Here is a 16396-nt window from a genome sequence, read left to right on the forward strand (position 1 = left end):
GGCCGGTTGGTTAGAGGGTCGAATCGCGGATTCCGCGGCGAGTTTGGTCGGCATTCGTGCGGCGATTGTTACGGTCCGCCGCGAGGAAGACGGGTCCGACGAGATGGACCCGCGTGTCGGTGAGAAGGCGAGAGCGCGCGTGAGGGGGGAAAAACTGTCCAGTGGGTCCGCGGCGGCAGTGAGGAAGGGAGAATGGGCCGCGCGGTGGGTTTGGAAATGGGCCGAAAAGGAGGTTTCCAGTCCAGCAGGGTTTTTCTTTTTTTTATTTTATTTTCTATTTTAATTTCAGATTTCCAAATTCAATTATTCAAACTCAAATTTTTACTCTTGTCTTAATTTTTAGATTTGCCAAATGTATCAATTGAAATACAAATGTGAATATAAACCACCTCATTTTAAATATTACTATGTTATTCTCCTTCTCATATTTGTTTCTAACAATAGTTGATTTAATTACAAATTAATTTTTTTTTCTCATTTCCCCAATGTACTATAATAACTATTTTTGTTTGTTTTTTTTTTAAAAAAAATTATACAAATTTTGGGTCTTACACTGTCGGATCCTTGCTGACGTCTCCTTGCTTCCGTAAGGGGCTGGGAACCGCCGTCGTCATGGAGCACGCGGGTGTCATCATTACTTGTTTTACCGGGGCGAGCCAGATGGGACGCCAGTCTTGTTCCCCGTAGCCTGAGCTAGCTAGGGGTAGGGTAATGATGGCCCCCCTGTGACGTGGTCGGTCCGAGCCTAAGGTCGGGCGAGGCGGTGATTCTTCCGAGGTCGAGGCTGAGTCCGAGCTCTAGGGTCGGGCGAGGCGGAGACCGTCGTCCGAGGTCGAGGTTGAGTCTGAGCCCTGGGGTCGGGCGAGGCGGAGACCGTCTTCCGAGGTCGAGGTGGAGTCTGAGCCCTAGGGTCGGGCGAGGCGGAGACCGTCGTCCGAGGTTGAGGTTGAGTCCGAGCCCTGGGGTCGGGCGAGGCGGAGTCCGTCGTCCGAGGTCGAGGTTGAGTCCGAGCCCTGGGGTCGGGCGAGGCGGACACCGTTGTCTGAGGTCGAGGTTGAGTCCGAGCCCTGGGGTCGGGCGAGGCGGAGACCGTCTTCCGGAGTCGAGGTTGAGTCCGAGCCCTAGGGTCGGGCGAGGCGGAGACCGTCTTCCGGAGTCGAGGTTGAGTCCGAGCCCTGAGGTCGGGCGAAGCGGAGTCCGTCGTCCGAGGTCGAGGTTGAGTCCGAGCCCCGGGGGTCGGGCGAGGCGGAGACCGTCTTCCGAGGTCGAGGTGGAGTCCGAGCCCTGGGGTCGGGCGAGGCGAAGCTTCCTATGGCGCCTGAGGCCGGACTTGGCGGCTGTCAGCCTCACCCTGACGGGTGGCACAACAGTCGGAGTAGCGCAGGCGGCGCTGTTTTCCTGTCAGGTCAGCAGTGGAGGGGCGAAGTGACTGCGGTCACTTCGGCTCTATCGACTGAAGAGCGCGCGTCAGGATAAGGTGTCAGGCGATCCTTGCATTGAATGCTCCTGCGATACGGTCGGTTGGCGTGGCGATCTGGCCAAGGTTGCTTCTCCGCGAAGCCTGCCCGAGCTGGGCCTCGGGCGAGTCGAAGGTGCGCCCGTTGCTTGAGGAGACCCTCGGGCGAGACGTGAATCCTCCTGGGTCGGCTATCTTTGCCCGAGTCTGGGCTCGGGCGAGGCGAGATCATGTCCCTTGAGTGGACGGAGCCTTGACCTGAATCGCGCCCATCAGGCCTTTGCAGCTTTGTGCTGATAGGGGTTACCAGCTGAGATTAGGAGTCTTGGGGGTAACCCTAATTATGGTCCCCGACAGCAAAAACAACGCGAGTTAGTTCACAATCACGGAGAATGATTATGTGGTATTCTGGCATCTATTAATGAATCTAGGGTGTTTGGTTTCCTTGATTAAAGTTTAATCCGTTCATATCAAACGTTGAATGTCAATTACGAGTATTAAATATAGTCTAATTATAAAACTAATTACACAAATTTATTTAGTCTAATTAATCTATGATTAGCAAATATTTTTGTAGCATCATGCTATTCTCAGTCGTTGTTTCATATATTAATTAGAGTGCCACATTAGATTTTTGTATGACATAACACCATATTAATTGTGAAATGGATGGAAGTAGTTTCATGATCCTGAAACAATATCAACTTATTTTCAGGACATCGAAAAACATATGAAACCACCATCGAGCAATTTGTTTCATCTCCATTCATTTTATACACTTGTATTATCATTTAGATGCAACATTTAATTGACATGATAGTCTATGAAATCATGAAGTAAAATTTTGTATTGAGAGTGTGTAGGCTTAATAATTCCGTTTTGCCATTTAGTCTTCATCTTCATCTATGTAATTAATTTTATAATTAGACTATATTTAAAATTTGTAATTAAGTTTTAAACATCGAGACTAAACTTAGGACTTGTTTGGAAGACAGAGAAATAGAAGAAATTGAATGCTAAAATTCTCTTACTATTTAATATTCCATCCATATCAAAATAGTATTCATTTTAACTCTTGATTTTTATGTATATATTTATCTGACAGTGACTAATATGCAAATAACCATTAGGTGCAAGTGTGCAAGTAGTTATTTTGGTCAGGTAGATCTAGATCCAACTACTGATGTAATCTTGGTTTATTAAGACTTTTTTGTTAAAACTACACGAGGTGATGTTAGAAAGGTTTAAGTGCTAAATATGACACGCGGTTGGATCTAGATTTAACGGATCAAGATATTCACTTACACGTTTGCACCTAATAGCTATTTGTATATTAGTTATTGCCATATTTATCCAGATGATGATGAATATAAATACATATATAGAATGCATTATGAATTCACTAAAATAATAAAATAAATTTTATTTTAAGATATAGTGAGTATTTAATAGCAAACATCTTTAGCCCCTTCAGTCTGTTCATTCCGCTTCTCCTAAACATAAGCAACCAAACATATCCATCGGTGGCGCACAGTCGCGCTCGCGCACCCAGTCCCCTCCAATCCGTGGCGCGCACCCATCAGAAAGCCTGAGCCTGACTACCGACCAGTGACGAGCCATGGAGCTCCGCGAGCTGGGCGGTACGGGTCTCCGCGTCAGCGCCGTCGGCTTTGGTGCCTCTCCGCTTGGCAACGTTTTCGGGGACGTGCCCCGCGACACCGCCCGCGCCGCCGTCCGCCGCGCGCTCGACCTCGGCATCAACTTCTTCGATACCTCACCGTACGGAACTCCTCACCGCCTTTCGATCCCTCCCCTAGTCCCCTCCCCTCTCCTCCTCCTCTGACGGATGGCAGTGGTCTGACTGCCCACCCGCGCTCAGGTACTACGGTGGCACGATATCGGAGTCAGTCCTCGGCGATTGCCTCCGCCACGCGGCCGTTCCGCGGGACCGAGTCGTCGTCGCCACCAAGTGCGGCCGCTACAAAGACGAGGGTTTCGACTTCTCCGCCAACCGTGTGACACGCAGCATAGACGAGAGCCTCGCCCGACTGGGGCTGGACTACGTCGACATCCTCCACGCTCATGACATCGAGTTCACCCATCTCGAACAGGTCCGGTCCCGATTACGGCTCCTGCCCACCACCTCTTTGATGAATTGCCTGGCTCCCGTGCAGTGAGCTTAACCTGGAATCTGGGCACACTGACTCGCATTCTCGCTGTAGATTGTGAATGAGACAATTCCCGCACTCCAGAAGATCAAGGAGAATGGGAAGGCACGGTTCATTGGCATCACCGGGTTGCCTCTCAGCATCTACCCTTATGTCCTCGACCGTGTAGCACCAGGCTCGGTGGACGTGATTCTATCTTATTGTCACTACGGGATCAATGACACCTCCCTTGTTGATCTGCTCCCCTACTTGAAGAGCAAAGGTGTTGGGGTTATCAGTGCTTCGCCCCTCTCCATGGGTCTTTTAACAGATAATGGGCCACCGGAGTGGCACCCTGCACCAGAAGAACTTAAGGTATATATTTAAATTTGTTATATGCCTGTTGATTGAACAACAAGTTTTCTAGAGTACAGTTCTGTTTTTTGTGGCTGAATGTGTGAAACCCACCATTTTTACTGTCCTAAGAGGCATGGTGATAGTATAAAAACATAATAAGAATAATTTTCTAGTAGTTCAATCACACAGCCAGACCATTCTGTCTTGTGGACTGTAATTTTCTCAGTTCTGCATTTCATATCTATTTTCCATAAAATGCTTTTTGGATCCCCATAGATGCCTGAATTCTACTTAGAAAATGAAAAGGTACAATTCATGTTCATTTATTTTCGACCATTGTATCAAATCACATGGAAGGAAAATGTTCATACTTCATAATAAGAGGCGCAGCATTAATTTACAAGGATTGCAAAGTAAACATATTTTTATTTTTGGGTTTGAAGATTTAGGCTATATAGAGCTTACAGTTACAAATGAAAAGAATAAAACAAAACTTAAGGGCTTATGGTGAGGAGATTTTTGAGTGGGTGTCATGGGCTTAAATATGGACCCATGTCTGAGCCCAACATGACCCAGAGAAGAGCCCTAGTTGACCAAGGCCTGGGCCAAGGGCCAAGGCACCCGGCTGGGCTCGAAACAAGGTCGGTGTGGACAGTACCCGTAGCCTGGTATTGTAGCTTGCCTTCCAACCGGGAGGGTCTGTTTAGATGGGAATTAAAATAGAGATTGGTTTCTTAGGAAAGACGAGTCCAAATAACTCTTTTAGTTTGCATGGGAACGAAGTCCGCTAGGGACTCCTAAATATAGGGGCAATGTAATGGTTTCAACCTAAGCAATTATAGAGCAATTGCTCTCCCCTACCCTTCATGCAGCACCCTATTTTGGTGGAACAACTCCAAGGTGCTGATGTGTAGAATTAGCTCAATATGTTGAAGGAACAGCTTCAACGTGCTAATAAACAATGCCCTAAGGGCAGTCTGAATCCACGGACAACAAGAGCTTAATCCAAAGCTCAAAAAGGAGATCAAAACAACACGTTCTATTTCATATGGTAAAGAGTACATACACGCACACGGCCACACCACACACCTATGCGGTGCCGGGTTTATTTTCTAACACACACCACAGTATTTTTTTCTCCTAAATCTATCTAAACTAAATCACACATAAGTGTAATTTATTCAATCTGAGTCCATAGGAACTAACAGAGATGGGCTAAACAATTGCCTGGATACCACTTTTTTTTTGAATACGCAGGGGAGTTTTGTATCATTGCATTAAGGTAACACACCAACTCAACATTCTTGATGATATCTGTATCTTAACTGAACTCTCAAAGATAAACCATCTGTGTGGAAATTGAGAACTCTGTTTGGCATACCAAATGTTAATGTTGCCTTCTATATGTTGCTGAAGATATTTTTGGTTTGTGTTTATTTCTTATACATACTGTTCCAATCTATGCTAGAAATTTATTTGACAAGTATAATATTGCCTGTTTATCAGTCAGCATGCAAGGCTGCAGCAGATCACTGTAGAAAGAAGGGGAAAAGCATTACGAAGCTAGCTATGCAGTACAGCTTAATGAACAATGAAATCTCGACAGTTCTTGTTGGAATGAACTCTTTGGAACAGGTACATTTTTTTTTGACTTTTGCCTTCTATTCAGTGTATTCATTGCTTAATGAATAAAGTATATTTTTCAAACCCGTGAGCTGCTAGAGCATATTCTGATTGGTTTAGAAAATGATAAGAAATATTATTACCTAAGCTTGCATTTTAAATATCATATTTCCGTGTTTCCACAATCTAAACCAGATGTGAGCTGTGAGCAGATCTCCTGTTGACCATTTGTATATTTGGCTTGAACCGTACCACACGTGGCCTAAAAGATTTTCATATTTCTTTGTTGAACTTAATTAGGAATAGATTCATTGTAGTCATAGTTTTATCACTGTGTCGAGCATTTCATCCTCCATAAGGTAATATAGAGGATAACCATGTTAGTTAAGGCCTGTATTTTTCTTTTAAATCACATGTATAAACTAAGTTAGTTAGTACTTGCACAGGTTTGTAAATTTAAAAAAACTAGAAGAGCTAAAGATTACCAAACTAGTTCTCATATCTTGTACAAACTTTACAAAAATTAAAAAGAATTTTTGCTAGTCACCAAGCATATTATTTATTTTACTATTGATTAGTACCTTAGTAGCAATGAAACATATTGGAGCACTCACCTTATGACTACAGCCTGTTGGGCCTTTTCAATTCTGGTAAGTTGCCACAGAACTTGCCACTTGCCAGCATGTGTTGTCGTTCTATGGTAGCATCCTTTTTGAAGCAGATATTCAACCCTGTGGATGTGAAGTGAAACTGAATTGCATCCAAAGATGATACCCCTTGCTCTTTTCTTTCCAACACAAGGACAGCAGTGGGGTTTTGCAGTCCCATTTAAGAGAGCATGTTCGTTTCACTGTTAATCCATGTGGATTGGGTGAGATTGAGGGGCCGTTTGGTGGAGCTCTTGAATAATTGCTAGCCGGATTGGTCCTCTAATTTATATGAGTTTTGATCAGCTAAAATAATTCCTGGTGCATTCCTAGATAAACGAACAGGGCCTGAGTTGGTTTAAATCCATAGCAGATCAAAATCTATTCCAATCCACTTCAATTCACATGGAAATGAAATAACCGAACAAGGCCTAAAGGTTGTTGTGTCACCATGGAGAATCATTCAGTTTGCTTGTGGGGACAGAGATTTAGGATGGCAATGTAGTGATTTCTGGTGTAACGTCTTGTGTTTTCCTGATACAAGGTGGAGGAGAATGTGGCGGCTGCACTGGAGTTGTCAACATCAGGCATCGATGAAGAACTTATGCGTGAAGTTGAAGCAATTCTCGAGCCTGTGAAGAATCTGACATGGCCTAGCGGCATCCAACAAGCCTGACGGCCAGAAGCAGCTTTGCCTAACTGGAGAAGCTGGCATGATGAGCGTATAACTGCTGTTCGATGCAGTCAATTGTGCACACCAGCATCATTGGCTGCTGATTGCAAAATTTGCAATGCCCGTATGGTCATTGATGGAAGGGGACGATTGGGACTGTTGGGCTTTTATGGTTGGGCCCTGTGGTAATTTAGACATGTCGAATAAACGCGATACGAGCAATGAAAGATCGATGCTGATCATTGAATAAGCCTTTCCCATACGGCCATACATCTAGGGTGGAGTAAAACACCTGTTAGTTTTGCTGCCAGACAAGCAATTGCGCACCCCTCTTAGTGTTGTTTGGTTCACATAATTTAGTGTTGTTTGGTTCACATAATTGTACGGGTAATCGATAACGTTAAATCATATTTGTTTAAATCCAACCGTAATTAAATATCACACTAGAACCTGATATTGATCTATTTAAATTTGTTACCGCTGTCACTCGAGCATGAATCATTACTGTTGTTATTTACGTTACAATTCTTGAACTAAACATACAGGTCGTAAGTATAAATGTAAACTTAAACTGTTTACCTATCGAAACAATGCTTTGTCAGTTCATACCAGAACTCGCATGAAAGAATTTATATAGCAAACTTAGCACAAGTTTGCTAGATACCAAAATATATTTTCCTATAACTGATGAAAAGTGGAGAACGTTGCCTAAAACCTGCAATCTAGAACATGCAGAACCTCGAAGAGCAACCTAAGATTGTGATAAAGAGAAGAAAGAAGCGTGAGCTAGGAGTCCTTCACTGCCCGGTCATAGTCGCCGAGGCCGACAGCCCCCTCCACCGCCGATATGATCTTTGGCACCGACATGCCGCCCGAGAGGATGATTTCTGCAACAAATCCCTCCCTCATTTACACAAGAAAAACTAGTAGGCACAAGTAGAGGAAGGGCGGTGATGTGATGCATATGCATGCTGCCTGCCGTTCGTTAATTACCGATGGCCTCCCGGACGGAGAGGTCCGGGACGATGACGTCGGCGCGGCTCATGAGGAAGATGTCGCCGAGGTAGAGGTTGTTGGTGGGCACGTAGACGCAGGCGAGGTCCTGGTCGCCGCGGACGCCGGCGCCTCGCAGCGCCACCGTCGACGTGATGAAGCCCAGCGCGTACTCGCCGATCCTGGGGTGCCGGATGATCACCACCTCCTTGAAGGCTCTTGAGCTCTGGTCTGAAATCATCATCATCAAGACGGATTCAACGAACGCATCCATTTGTTTGGGATGTGTTTGTTTGTTTATACCTAACCTACCTGGCGATATCGCGGCGCTGATCTGCTTGGAAGCCGAGTAGATGTGGCGCACGAGCGGCATCCTCTTGATGAAGAACTCGCCGAGGCCGAGGAGCGAGGCGCCCAGCCACGACGACATGAACACGCCGACGAGGAAGATGAAGGTGATGGAGGTGACAAACCCGAGGCCTGCAGTGCACACAGAGATTCAATCTCATGACTACCGGACTGGATCGACAGCGTGATCATTATTAGTTACTACCGAAGAGGTGTATCCCGAGATGGACGTAGATGGGCGAGAAGAAGCCGTCGACGAAGCGGATGAACCACCATGTCGTGTAGAAGGTGATGGCGATCGGGAGCAGGATGACGCTGCGAGACAGAGGAGTGCGGATCACAACACACATACTCAGGATCAGAGATGACGTGCAAAAACGAACTACCAGTATTCATATGTACGAGAGTTGCGCACCATCCAGACATGAACTTCTTCCACGCCCAGCTCCGTATCACTCGTGAAAATGCCTGCGCCATCATCATCACGACAAAAACAATTAACCAGGTCTAAGCAAAATTGCTACGTTCGACTGAAGCGGATTTTCTATATCACCTCGATGCCCGTGGGATGGTGGTGGAGGTGGAGCACGCGCGCGGACGTCGTTGGCGGCGGCGGCCCGGCGATGACAGGGGTGGTCGGATCCGAGTCGTCCTCGTTGCCGGCGACATGCTCCCCGCCCACCACCGGGAGGAGCAGCTCCCGGTCCCTCTCCCTCCCGGCGGCCATAGCGCTTCCTCCCGATCCAGCAGTACGTACGGTACGGTACGTGTCCCCTCGCCCCTGCCAGTGAGCGTGGCGTGGCCCAACCGCACTGCTTTTGCGCGCCACCGCCAAGCGTGCCGACGCAAACGCCGGATCGGGGACCGCTAGACGCTAGTGGAGCTCTGGTAGTCTGGTGATAACTGTGCATGCTGCCTTGTTGGGAAGAGCATGACCGACCGCATGTTTGTGTGCATGCGCAGCTTATCTCGGCCGTTCGTTCGTTTCATCTGCAGGCCTCACAGTCTGGCCATGGCGTTCGCTCCGCTTGCGCCGCCTGAGTCACGGCCAAGGGGGAAGAAGGTCATCATGGGTACAAGTACAATAGGGTCTCGTCGGAGCTCCAAAGCAGGGCTCTGGCGCATCAACGGCCGCCTCAACATGACATTGGATTCTACAAACCGATTTTGCAATATTCACAAAAACAAATCGATGTACAAGAGAAAGCATTCTACTACTACTACCACCGTGTTTTCGTGCATGTTTCCACCATGGGCGACAGACCCGAGGTGATGACCGGCAAATTAAGCGGCTTCCGTTGCTGTCGTTTCGACGTGGAAAGTATTGGAGCTTTCTTGTAAAGATTCAGAAACAGTGGCGGCAGATGTAGCATCAACACGCCCGATGGATTCAGTGGCAGCTGTGACAGTGACGGTGACAGCGACGGCCTCTTCCCCCTCCTCTGCCTCCTCACCCACCGCAATGGCCGGCACGTCGTAACCGTGCCCCGGACCCGGACGACGGCCGGCATGGCCAGATTCAGTGTAGAGTCTAAGGAGGTTGGCCAGGTCCGGCGAGGAGGAGTGCACCGACCCCGGCAAGAAGTCCACGAGCGACTGGTAGTTGTTGCCATCGCCACTGCAGCCTCCGCCGGCGTCCTCCACGGCCGCGGGGTCGGACTGGCAGAGCTGCAGCTGCAGCTGCAGCTGCGCCCTGGCCCCGCACGCGTCGAGCTGCCGCCGCTGCAGGCCGTGCTTCTCCGCCTCGCTCTCGTACACGAGCTGCATGGCCAGCCGCGCAGCCTCCCGGTCGAGCTCGCCCTGCTCCTCCAGCTGACGCTGGTACTCCTCGACCTCCGCCTTCAGCCGCCGCTCGGCGGCGAGCTCGGCGCGCAGCGCGTCCAGTTCCCTCCTCTGTGCCCTGAACGCGGTGACCAGCTCCCCGAGTGTCAGGCTCTCGTCACCGTCCACGGTCAGGGTCAGCGACTGTGGCATCGTCCTCGCCAGCTGGTCTATGGAATCGTCGTCCTCCCGTGGTCGCGACGACACGATCGGCGCCAGCTCGAAGAGAGATACGAGCGGGCCGCAACCGTCGCCGGCGCTGGTGGTTCTTGCGATGCGGTCGCCGGCGTGGTGTTTGATGCCGTCTTCCTCCTGCTCGCATATCTCGCTGCCGATGGAGACGTCGCGGTGAGTCTCCATGCCTGCGACGAACACGTCAAGTGTCAACATGTGATTTTTATTCAGGAGATTCAATGTGGCAACAAGGCTTGTTTTGATTGACAGCGATTTGTTTAGATTTTATCAACCAGGTAACAACTTTTTTGACACCCTGTTGAGCTGTCCCTTAGAAACATGGAGCCATTGACTTCAGTTGGCACGGCCGGCCTCTGAATTAAATTGTGCTTGTATCCTATCTCAAGCAACCCGACAATGGTCAACTGGCCCTGAGCCTGTGATCATGATCATTCTAGATGCCCCTGACCGGAGAAAAAGAAAAGCTTGGCAGATCCTAAATCAACCCCAGTTCTACTTAAGTTTGAGATTTCCCTTTCATCTTAACAACAGCACTGAACCATTATGCAACCACCGTTTCCACCATTAAGGGCTTGTTCGGTTATTTCCAATACACATGAATTAGATGAGATTAGAAAAAGTTAAGAAGAAGTTTAATTTGTTTGGGATTCAAACTCATTCAATCCCACTCAATCCACATGTATTGAGAGCTAACCGAATAAGCCCTAAAGTGGCCTATACCAGATTACCTGGACTTGGTTCTCTGCAATTACACTGGAAAACCCCTTGTCAAGGATCATCAGAATTCCAATTTGGCATAGATGCATTTCAGTTACCACTCTCAGGCAACTGGCCATTGTGCATGAGGTTCATTTTGTACCAGCACAATGTTCCAGCAGATGCTTCAGCAAAGTTTTAGGTTGCACCAACCAAAACTAGTGAGCATGCATCTACCATCAGCCACAAGGTTTTCGATCCACCAACCATACGAGAAAATTTTCGTTTTAGTACTTACTACATGATTGATTGCAACAGCATCAGCTTATCTTCGTTAGCTGTAACAATCAATCGTTGGGTACTAATAATGTAAACGAGATGTAGGAGTAAGTCGTACATACGGCCGACTTATCGCAAGAGAGTTGAGAGGATGGATGAGAATCAATCGAGTCGAGGAGTGCTCACCTGAAAACGTGTTCGGATCATCGTCCGCCATCGCAGCATCCGTCTCCGAGACACCACCATCCCCGTCGCAGCGATCCGGAGCGACGGCGGCGAGGTGGGCGTCGCAGAGGAGGAGGCGGAGAGCGTCGCGTGCCACGCCGGTGGCGCTGGCAGCAGCAGAGGAGGAGGAGGAGCAGAGCAGACGGTGGACGCGGGCGCAGACGATGCACGGCGGGCCGAGGCGGAGGCGCGCGGCGGCGGCGGCGATGAGGCAGAACGCGGCGCCGTTGGCGAGCAGCAGCGACGCCAGCGCCCACTCCAGCGCCGCGCGTGCCGCCACGGCCAGGAACTCGCGGATCATTGCTGGCCACTGACTACCTACCTGCTCTGCTCTAGGGAAGCGAACGCGGAGGACGAAACGGAAGCATGCGAGCTCTGGAGAAGGCGGAAGAAATCTCTGCTTGATGCTGGTGGATAGTGGGGGAAGGTTTCGATGAGCGGCTGCTGGTGGAGCCGGGGAGAGAAGGGAAGGGAAGGATGAGGTGAACGATGAACACGAAGAAGAATTTGGGGTTGGTGAAGAAGAGCAGGTGTCACCTTTTGCAAAATGCAGCGTCACTAACAAACACACAGGACCATAGAAAATTACTCATTAAAGTAACGGCTTTTGACAAAAAAGGTGAGCGAGAATTGGAGGGAGGGGACGTCATGGGCCAAGGGTTTGCTAACTTCCATCAAGGTTTATCTTGTCTCACTTTGATTTTCAAACCAAAAGTATGACAAAATAGATCAAATAGTAAAGCAGTAAATAGGAATATAACTTCATATGGAAGAAAATTCAGGCATTGAAGATAACATAAGATTTTATTGTTCATATTGTCATTTCTTGGCCGAACCTCGCCCTTCCATATCACCCGACCATCAAGGTAAAGAACATTCATCTTCCTCTTCACTCACTCTCTTTCGTCCTCGATTCTCGCGGCAATTCAATGGCATTATAGATGGCCAACCGAGCCACACGGCACGGCACTGGCACTAGCACGAGCAGACACGACAAAAGATCTGTGTCGTACCTGTTAGTGCCTCCGTGCTGGGACACCGGCCCAGGCACAACGGCATGTTAGTGCTAGTGCCAGTACGAGCACTATGCCTAAAAATACACTTTCTAGCATCAAACAGATAGGAAATAAAACTTCAAACTGCTATGTTTATGAAAACAGTTTTATTATGAGCTGTAGTGCAATGGTTGCCTCGTTAAAAACCTGGGTAAAACTCACCCTTGTGAGAAACCCTAGACAGGAAAAAAAGTACAGCCCAACTCATTAAAAAGTTCATTGTCATCCACCATTACAAAGTCCAGGTGCATAATATTACAGTCCCATTACACAAATGGTCACAAAGAGACTAATCAAGATAAATATTTTCAAATGTTTCTTCAAGCTCTTTGTCATCCACCATGTGTTGCATCCTTGCTTCAGCATCTCCAAATCTTTAATGCATGTCAACATCTCAACCATATCAGACTTCAACCTCCTCCTCCGCTCGTCGATGATACTGCCAGTTAAACTAAAAGTGGATTCTGAAGAGAGGGTAGACACAGGAACAGTTAAAATATCTTTAGCTATAATTGATAGTACTGGATAAGTGAGTTTGTGCTGATGCCACCAGTGCAAGATGTTGAAATCATCAGTTAACTGGTTTATAGTGTCACAATCTAAGTAAGAAATGAGTTCAGAATTATTAGAAGCTGAAGAGTTTGCAGCATGCAGCAGAGCAGTTGCAGAGGTATCTCTAGCAATGTTAGAGTAAAAGCAAAAGAATTCATACCAACAGAACTACCCACATCATCAGCATCATCATAAATTTCATCCCAAGCAGACTGTTTCTTACCAGACAAGTTAGGAGGGACATCCCTGTTCAACCTAATAGATCCATATTTCTCTTCATACTTATTATAAACATCATTAAGCCTAGCTCTAGTGGTAACATGATAAGCAACATAATCTGTACTGGTCAGGTTCATCAACTTTCTAAGCACTCTACTGAAACCTTTCATTTTAGCTCTAGGGTCCAAGATGAATGCAAAAGAGTAAAGTAAAGGTATGTTCCTCCAATATTTATTATATTTGTCTATCATAGGTTGAATCACACCTCTGATGCGAGTGTCATTAGATGTATAGCAATCTTAACAAGAAAATGAAGCATAAGTGGAGATGTAGGATAATAAACACCAGACAATGCAACTGTAGAATCATAAAAGAGCTCAAGAAATTTAAGTACTTTCTCTCCAATAACCCTGTGGTCATCAGTTAAAATAAACTTGTTGGCGTTTCGACCCCGGGGGGTCCCTGGACCGACGAGTAAATTGTCGCCGCGTGTCCCAGCCCAGATGGGTCGGCGCGAGACAGAGCACAAAGGGGGGAGAAACAGCAAAGGGGAATCCCACAGCCTCCGTGTTGTCCTGCGCCCAGGTCGGGTGCGCTTGCAGTAGGGGGTTACAAGCGTCCGCGAGGGAGAGAGAGAGAGAGACTATCCGCCAGCTCGTTCTCCCGCGTGGCCAACCTTCTCGTACGAGAGCCCTGGACCTTCCTTTTATAGGCATAAGGAGAGGGCCCAGGTGTACAATGTGGGGTGTAGCAATGTGCTAACGTGTCTAGCAGAGAGGAGCTAGAGCCCTAAGTACATGCCGTCGTGGCTGTCGGAGAGGTTTTGGCACCCTGTTCATGTGATGTCATGGCCGTCGGAGGAGTGCTTGAGCCCTGTGGAAGTACAGCTGTCGGGGCTGTCGGATCCTTGCTGACGTCTCCTTGCTTCCGTAAGGGGCTGAGAGCCGCCGTCGTCATGGAGCACGCGGGGTGCCATCATTACTTGTTTACCGGGGCGAGCCAGATGGGACGCCGGTCTTGTTCCCCGTAGCCTGAGCTAGCTAGGGGTAGGGTAATGATGCCCCCCCTGTGACGTGGTCGGTCCGAGCCCGGGGTCGGGCGAGGCGGAGGCTCCTCCGAGGTCGAGGCTGAGTCCGGGCCCGGGGGTCGGGCGAGGCGGAGACCGCCTTCCGGAGTCGAGGTTGAGTCCGAGCCCTAGGGTCAGGCGAGGTGGAGATCGTCGTCCGAGGTTGAGGTGGAGTCCGAGCCCTGGGGTCGGGCGAGGCGGAGACCGCCTTCCGGAGTCGAGGTTGAGCCCGAGCCCTGGGGTCGGGCGAGGCGGAGATCGTCGTCCGGCGTCGAAGTTGAGCCCGAGCTCTGGGGTCGGGCGAGGCGAAGCTTACTATGGCGCCCGAGGCTGGACATAGCTGCTGTCAGCCTCACTCTATCGAGTGGCACAGCAGTCGGAGCAGGGTAGGCGGCGCTGTTTTCGTGTCAGGTCGGTCAGTGGAGCGGCGAAGTGACTGCGGTCACTTCGGCTCTGTCGACTGAGGAGCGCGCGTCAGGATAAGGTGTCAGGCGATCCTTGCATTAAATGCTCTTGCGATACGGTCGGTTGGCGTGGCGATCTAGCCAAGGTTGCTTCTCCGTGAAGCCTGGGCCTCGGGCGAGCCGAAGGTGCGTCCGTTGCTTGAGGGGACCCTCGGGCGAGACGTGAATCCTCCTGGGTCGGCTGCCTTTGCCCGAGGCTGGGCTCGGGCGAGGCGGGATCGTGTCCCTTGAGTGGACGGAGCCTTGACCTGAATCGCGCCCATCAGGCCTTTGTAGCTTTGTGCTGATGGGGGCTACCAGCTGAGATTAGGAGTCTTGGGGGTACCCCTAATTATGGTCCCCGACAATAGCCCCCGAGCCTCGAAGGGAGTGTTGGTACTCGCTTGGAGGCTTTTGTCGCACTTTTTTGCAAGGGGACCGACCTTTCTCGGTTGCGTTTCGTTCCGGTGGGTGCGCGCGAGCGCACCCGCCGGGTGTAGCCCCCGAGGCCTCGGAGGAGTGGTTTGACTCCTTCGAGGTCTTAGCGTGTTTCGTGATGCTTCAGCCGGTCTGGTTGTTCCCTCATGCGAACTGGCCGTAGCCTGGGTGCATAGTCAGGTTCCAAGTTCTCGGGCTGGTATGTTGACGCTGTCAACGGTTTGGCCGGAGCCAGGTTTGCGAGAGCAGCCCCCGAGCCTCTGCATAGAGCGAGAGGACGGTCAAGGATAGACTCGGCTTTTTTCATATGCCCCTGCGTCGCCTTTCCGCAAGGAGGAGGGGGGAAGCGCCATGTTGCCCTCGGAGGCGTCGAACATGGTGTCTCCAGTGAGTTGCTAACAGGTGATCCGAGTGGACGCCCGTGCCCCGTTCGATAAGGGTCGGCTAGTGGCCCAGAGGCGCGCTCCAAAAGTACCTGCAGGTGATTTGCCGGACCCGGTCCCGTTTGATAGGGTCCGAGGGCTCGATGCCTCCCTCTGATGGGATTCCGTTACAGAATCGTTCCTGCTGGTCTCGGAAATGTCCTAGGGTACCTCGGGAGCGTAGCCCGAGCCTCGGCCATGTATCGGACGTACCCAGAGTCATCCCTCGCTCTGCGTGCTCTGAGGCGGCTGTCCAACCCTTCGGGGGCCAGCCTACGAACCCCTGATCAGTAGTGGGCGCGGAGCCCGAGTGGTCTGAGGTGGCTGTCGAACCCCTCCGAGGGGCCAGCCTTCGAACCTCTAACCAGTGGTGGGCGCGGAGCCCGAGGGCCCTGAGGCGGCTGTCGAACCCTTCTGAGGGGCCAGCCTTCGAACCTCTGACCAGTAGTGGGCACGGAGCCCGAGTGCTCTGAGGCGGCTATTGAACCCTTCCGAGGGGCCAGCCTTCGAACCTCTGATCAGTAGGAGGGCTCGGGGCCCGCTTTCTTCGCAGAGAAGGATCCCTTTCAAAGTATCCCCTTTCCCGGTCCCTGTAGCAAGAGAGAGAAAGGGGAAGAGAAAAAGGGATATGAATTTGAACGACGTGGCGCACCTTTTTTGACGCGGTCATTATGGCGGAGGTGAAGCGTCGCCTGCTTCGCCTGCCAAAGGTGCCGCCTGTCCTGCCGCAGAGTTAATGCG

The 16396-nt window shown here is 49.9% G+C and overlaps 3 protein-coding genes across 3 annotated transcripts; 1 reads left to right on the forward strand and 2 right to left on the reverse strand.

The window, feature by feature from the left end:
* Nucleotides 1–3019: 3019 nt before the first annotated feature.
* Nucleotides 3020–7218, forward strand: LOC732776 (uncharacterized). Its single transcript, NM_001371651.1, has 5 exons — nucleotides 3020–3235; nucleotides 3336–3567; nucleotides 3679–3978; nucleotides 5467–5595; nucleotides 6775–7218. Exons 1-5 carry the CDS (start codon nucleotides 3075–3077, stop codon nucleotides 6904–6906), a joined length of 954 nt encoding a protein of 317 aa, NP_001358580.1. The 5' UTR covers nucleotides 3020–3074; the 3' UTR covers nucleotides 6907–7218.
* A 265-nt stretch (nucleotides 7219–7483) lies between these two features.
* Nucleotides 7484–9105, reverse strand: LOC100304197 (LCV3). The gene is made up of 6 exons (NM_001165649.1): nucleotides 8798–9105; nucleotides 8660–8712; nucleotides 8450–8559; nucleotides 8209–8376; nucleotides 7897–8127; nucleotides 7484–7790 (listed from the first exon to the last, which is right to left on the reverse strand). The coding sequence occupies exons 1-6, from the start codon at nucleotides 8969–8971 to the stop codon at nucleotides 7690–7692; spliced, it is 837 nt and encodes a 278-aa protein (NP_001159121.1). The 5' UTR covers nucleotides 8972–9105; the 3' UTR covers nucleotides 7484–7689.
* A 286-nt stretch (nucleotides 9106–9391) lies between these two features.
* LOC100279094 (uncharacterized) lies at nucleotides 9392–12039 on the reverse strand. The gene is made up of 2 exons (NM_001152140.1): nucleotides 11422–12039; nucleotides 9392–10427 (listed from the first exon to the last, which is right to left on the reverse strand). The coding sequence occupies exons 1-2, from the start codon at nucleotides 11759–11761 to the stop codon at nucleotides 9529–9531; spliced, it is 1239 nt and encodes a 412-aa protein (NP_001145612.1). The 5' UTR covers nucleotides 11762–12039; the 3' UTR covers nucleotides 9392–9528.
* Between the last annotated feature and the right edge of the window lie 4357 nt (nucleotides 12040–16396).

This window comes from Zea mays, chromosome 10, assembly GCF_902167145.1.
Source record: "Zea mays cultivar B73 chromosome 10, Zm-B73-REFERENCE-NAM-5.0, whole genome shotgun sequence".
Classification (NCBI taxonomy): domain Eukaryota; kingdom Viridiplantae; phylum Streptophyta; class Magnoliopsida; order Poales; family Poaceae; genus Zea; species Zea mays.

What these genes read in the sequence shown, in the direction of transcription:
- LOC732776 (NM_001371651.1), top strand. Translation starts at nt 3,075, where the DNA reads ATGGAGCTCCGCGAGCTGGGCGGTACGGGTCTCCGCGTCAGCGCCGTC. An exon ending in AGTTCACCCATCTCGAACAG is followed by an intron (nt 3,568 to 3,678) that starts GTCCGGTCCCGA and finishes TTCTCGCTGTAG; the next exon opens with ATTGTGAATGAGACAATTCC. An exon ending in CTGCACCAGAAGAACTTAAG is followed by an intron (nt 3,979 to 5,466) that starts GTATATATTTAA and finishes CCTGTTTATCAG; the next exon opens with TCAGCATGCAAGGCTGCAGC.
- LOC100304197 (NM_001165649.1), bottom strand. Translation starts at nt 8,971, where the DNA reads ATGGCCGCCGGGAGGGAGAGGGACCGGGAGCTGCTCCTCCCGGTGGTG. An exon ending in ACCATCCCACGGGCATCGAG is followed by an intron (nt 8,713 to 8,797) that starts GTGATATAGAAA and finishes ATGATGGCGCAG; the next exon opens with GCATTTTCACGAGTGATACG. An exon ending in CAGCGCCGCGATATCGCCAG is followed by an intron (nt 8,128 to 8,208) that starts GTAGGTTAGGTA and finishes TGATGATTTCAG; the next exon opens with ACCAGAGCTCAAGAGCCTTC.
- LOC100279094 (NM_001152140.1), bottom strand. Translation starts at nt 11,761, where the DNA reads ATGATCCGCGAGTTCCTGGCCGTGGCGGCACGCGCGGCGCTGGAGTGG. An exon ending in TGATCCGAACACGTTTTCAG is followed by an intron (nt 10,428 to 11,421) that starts GTGAGCACTCCT and finishes TGTTCGTCGCAG; the next exon opens with GCATGGAGACTCACCGCGAC.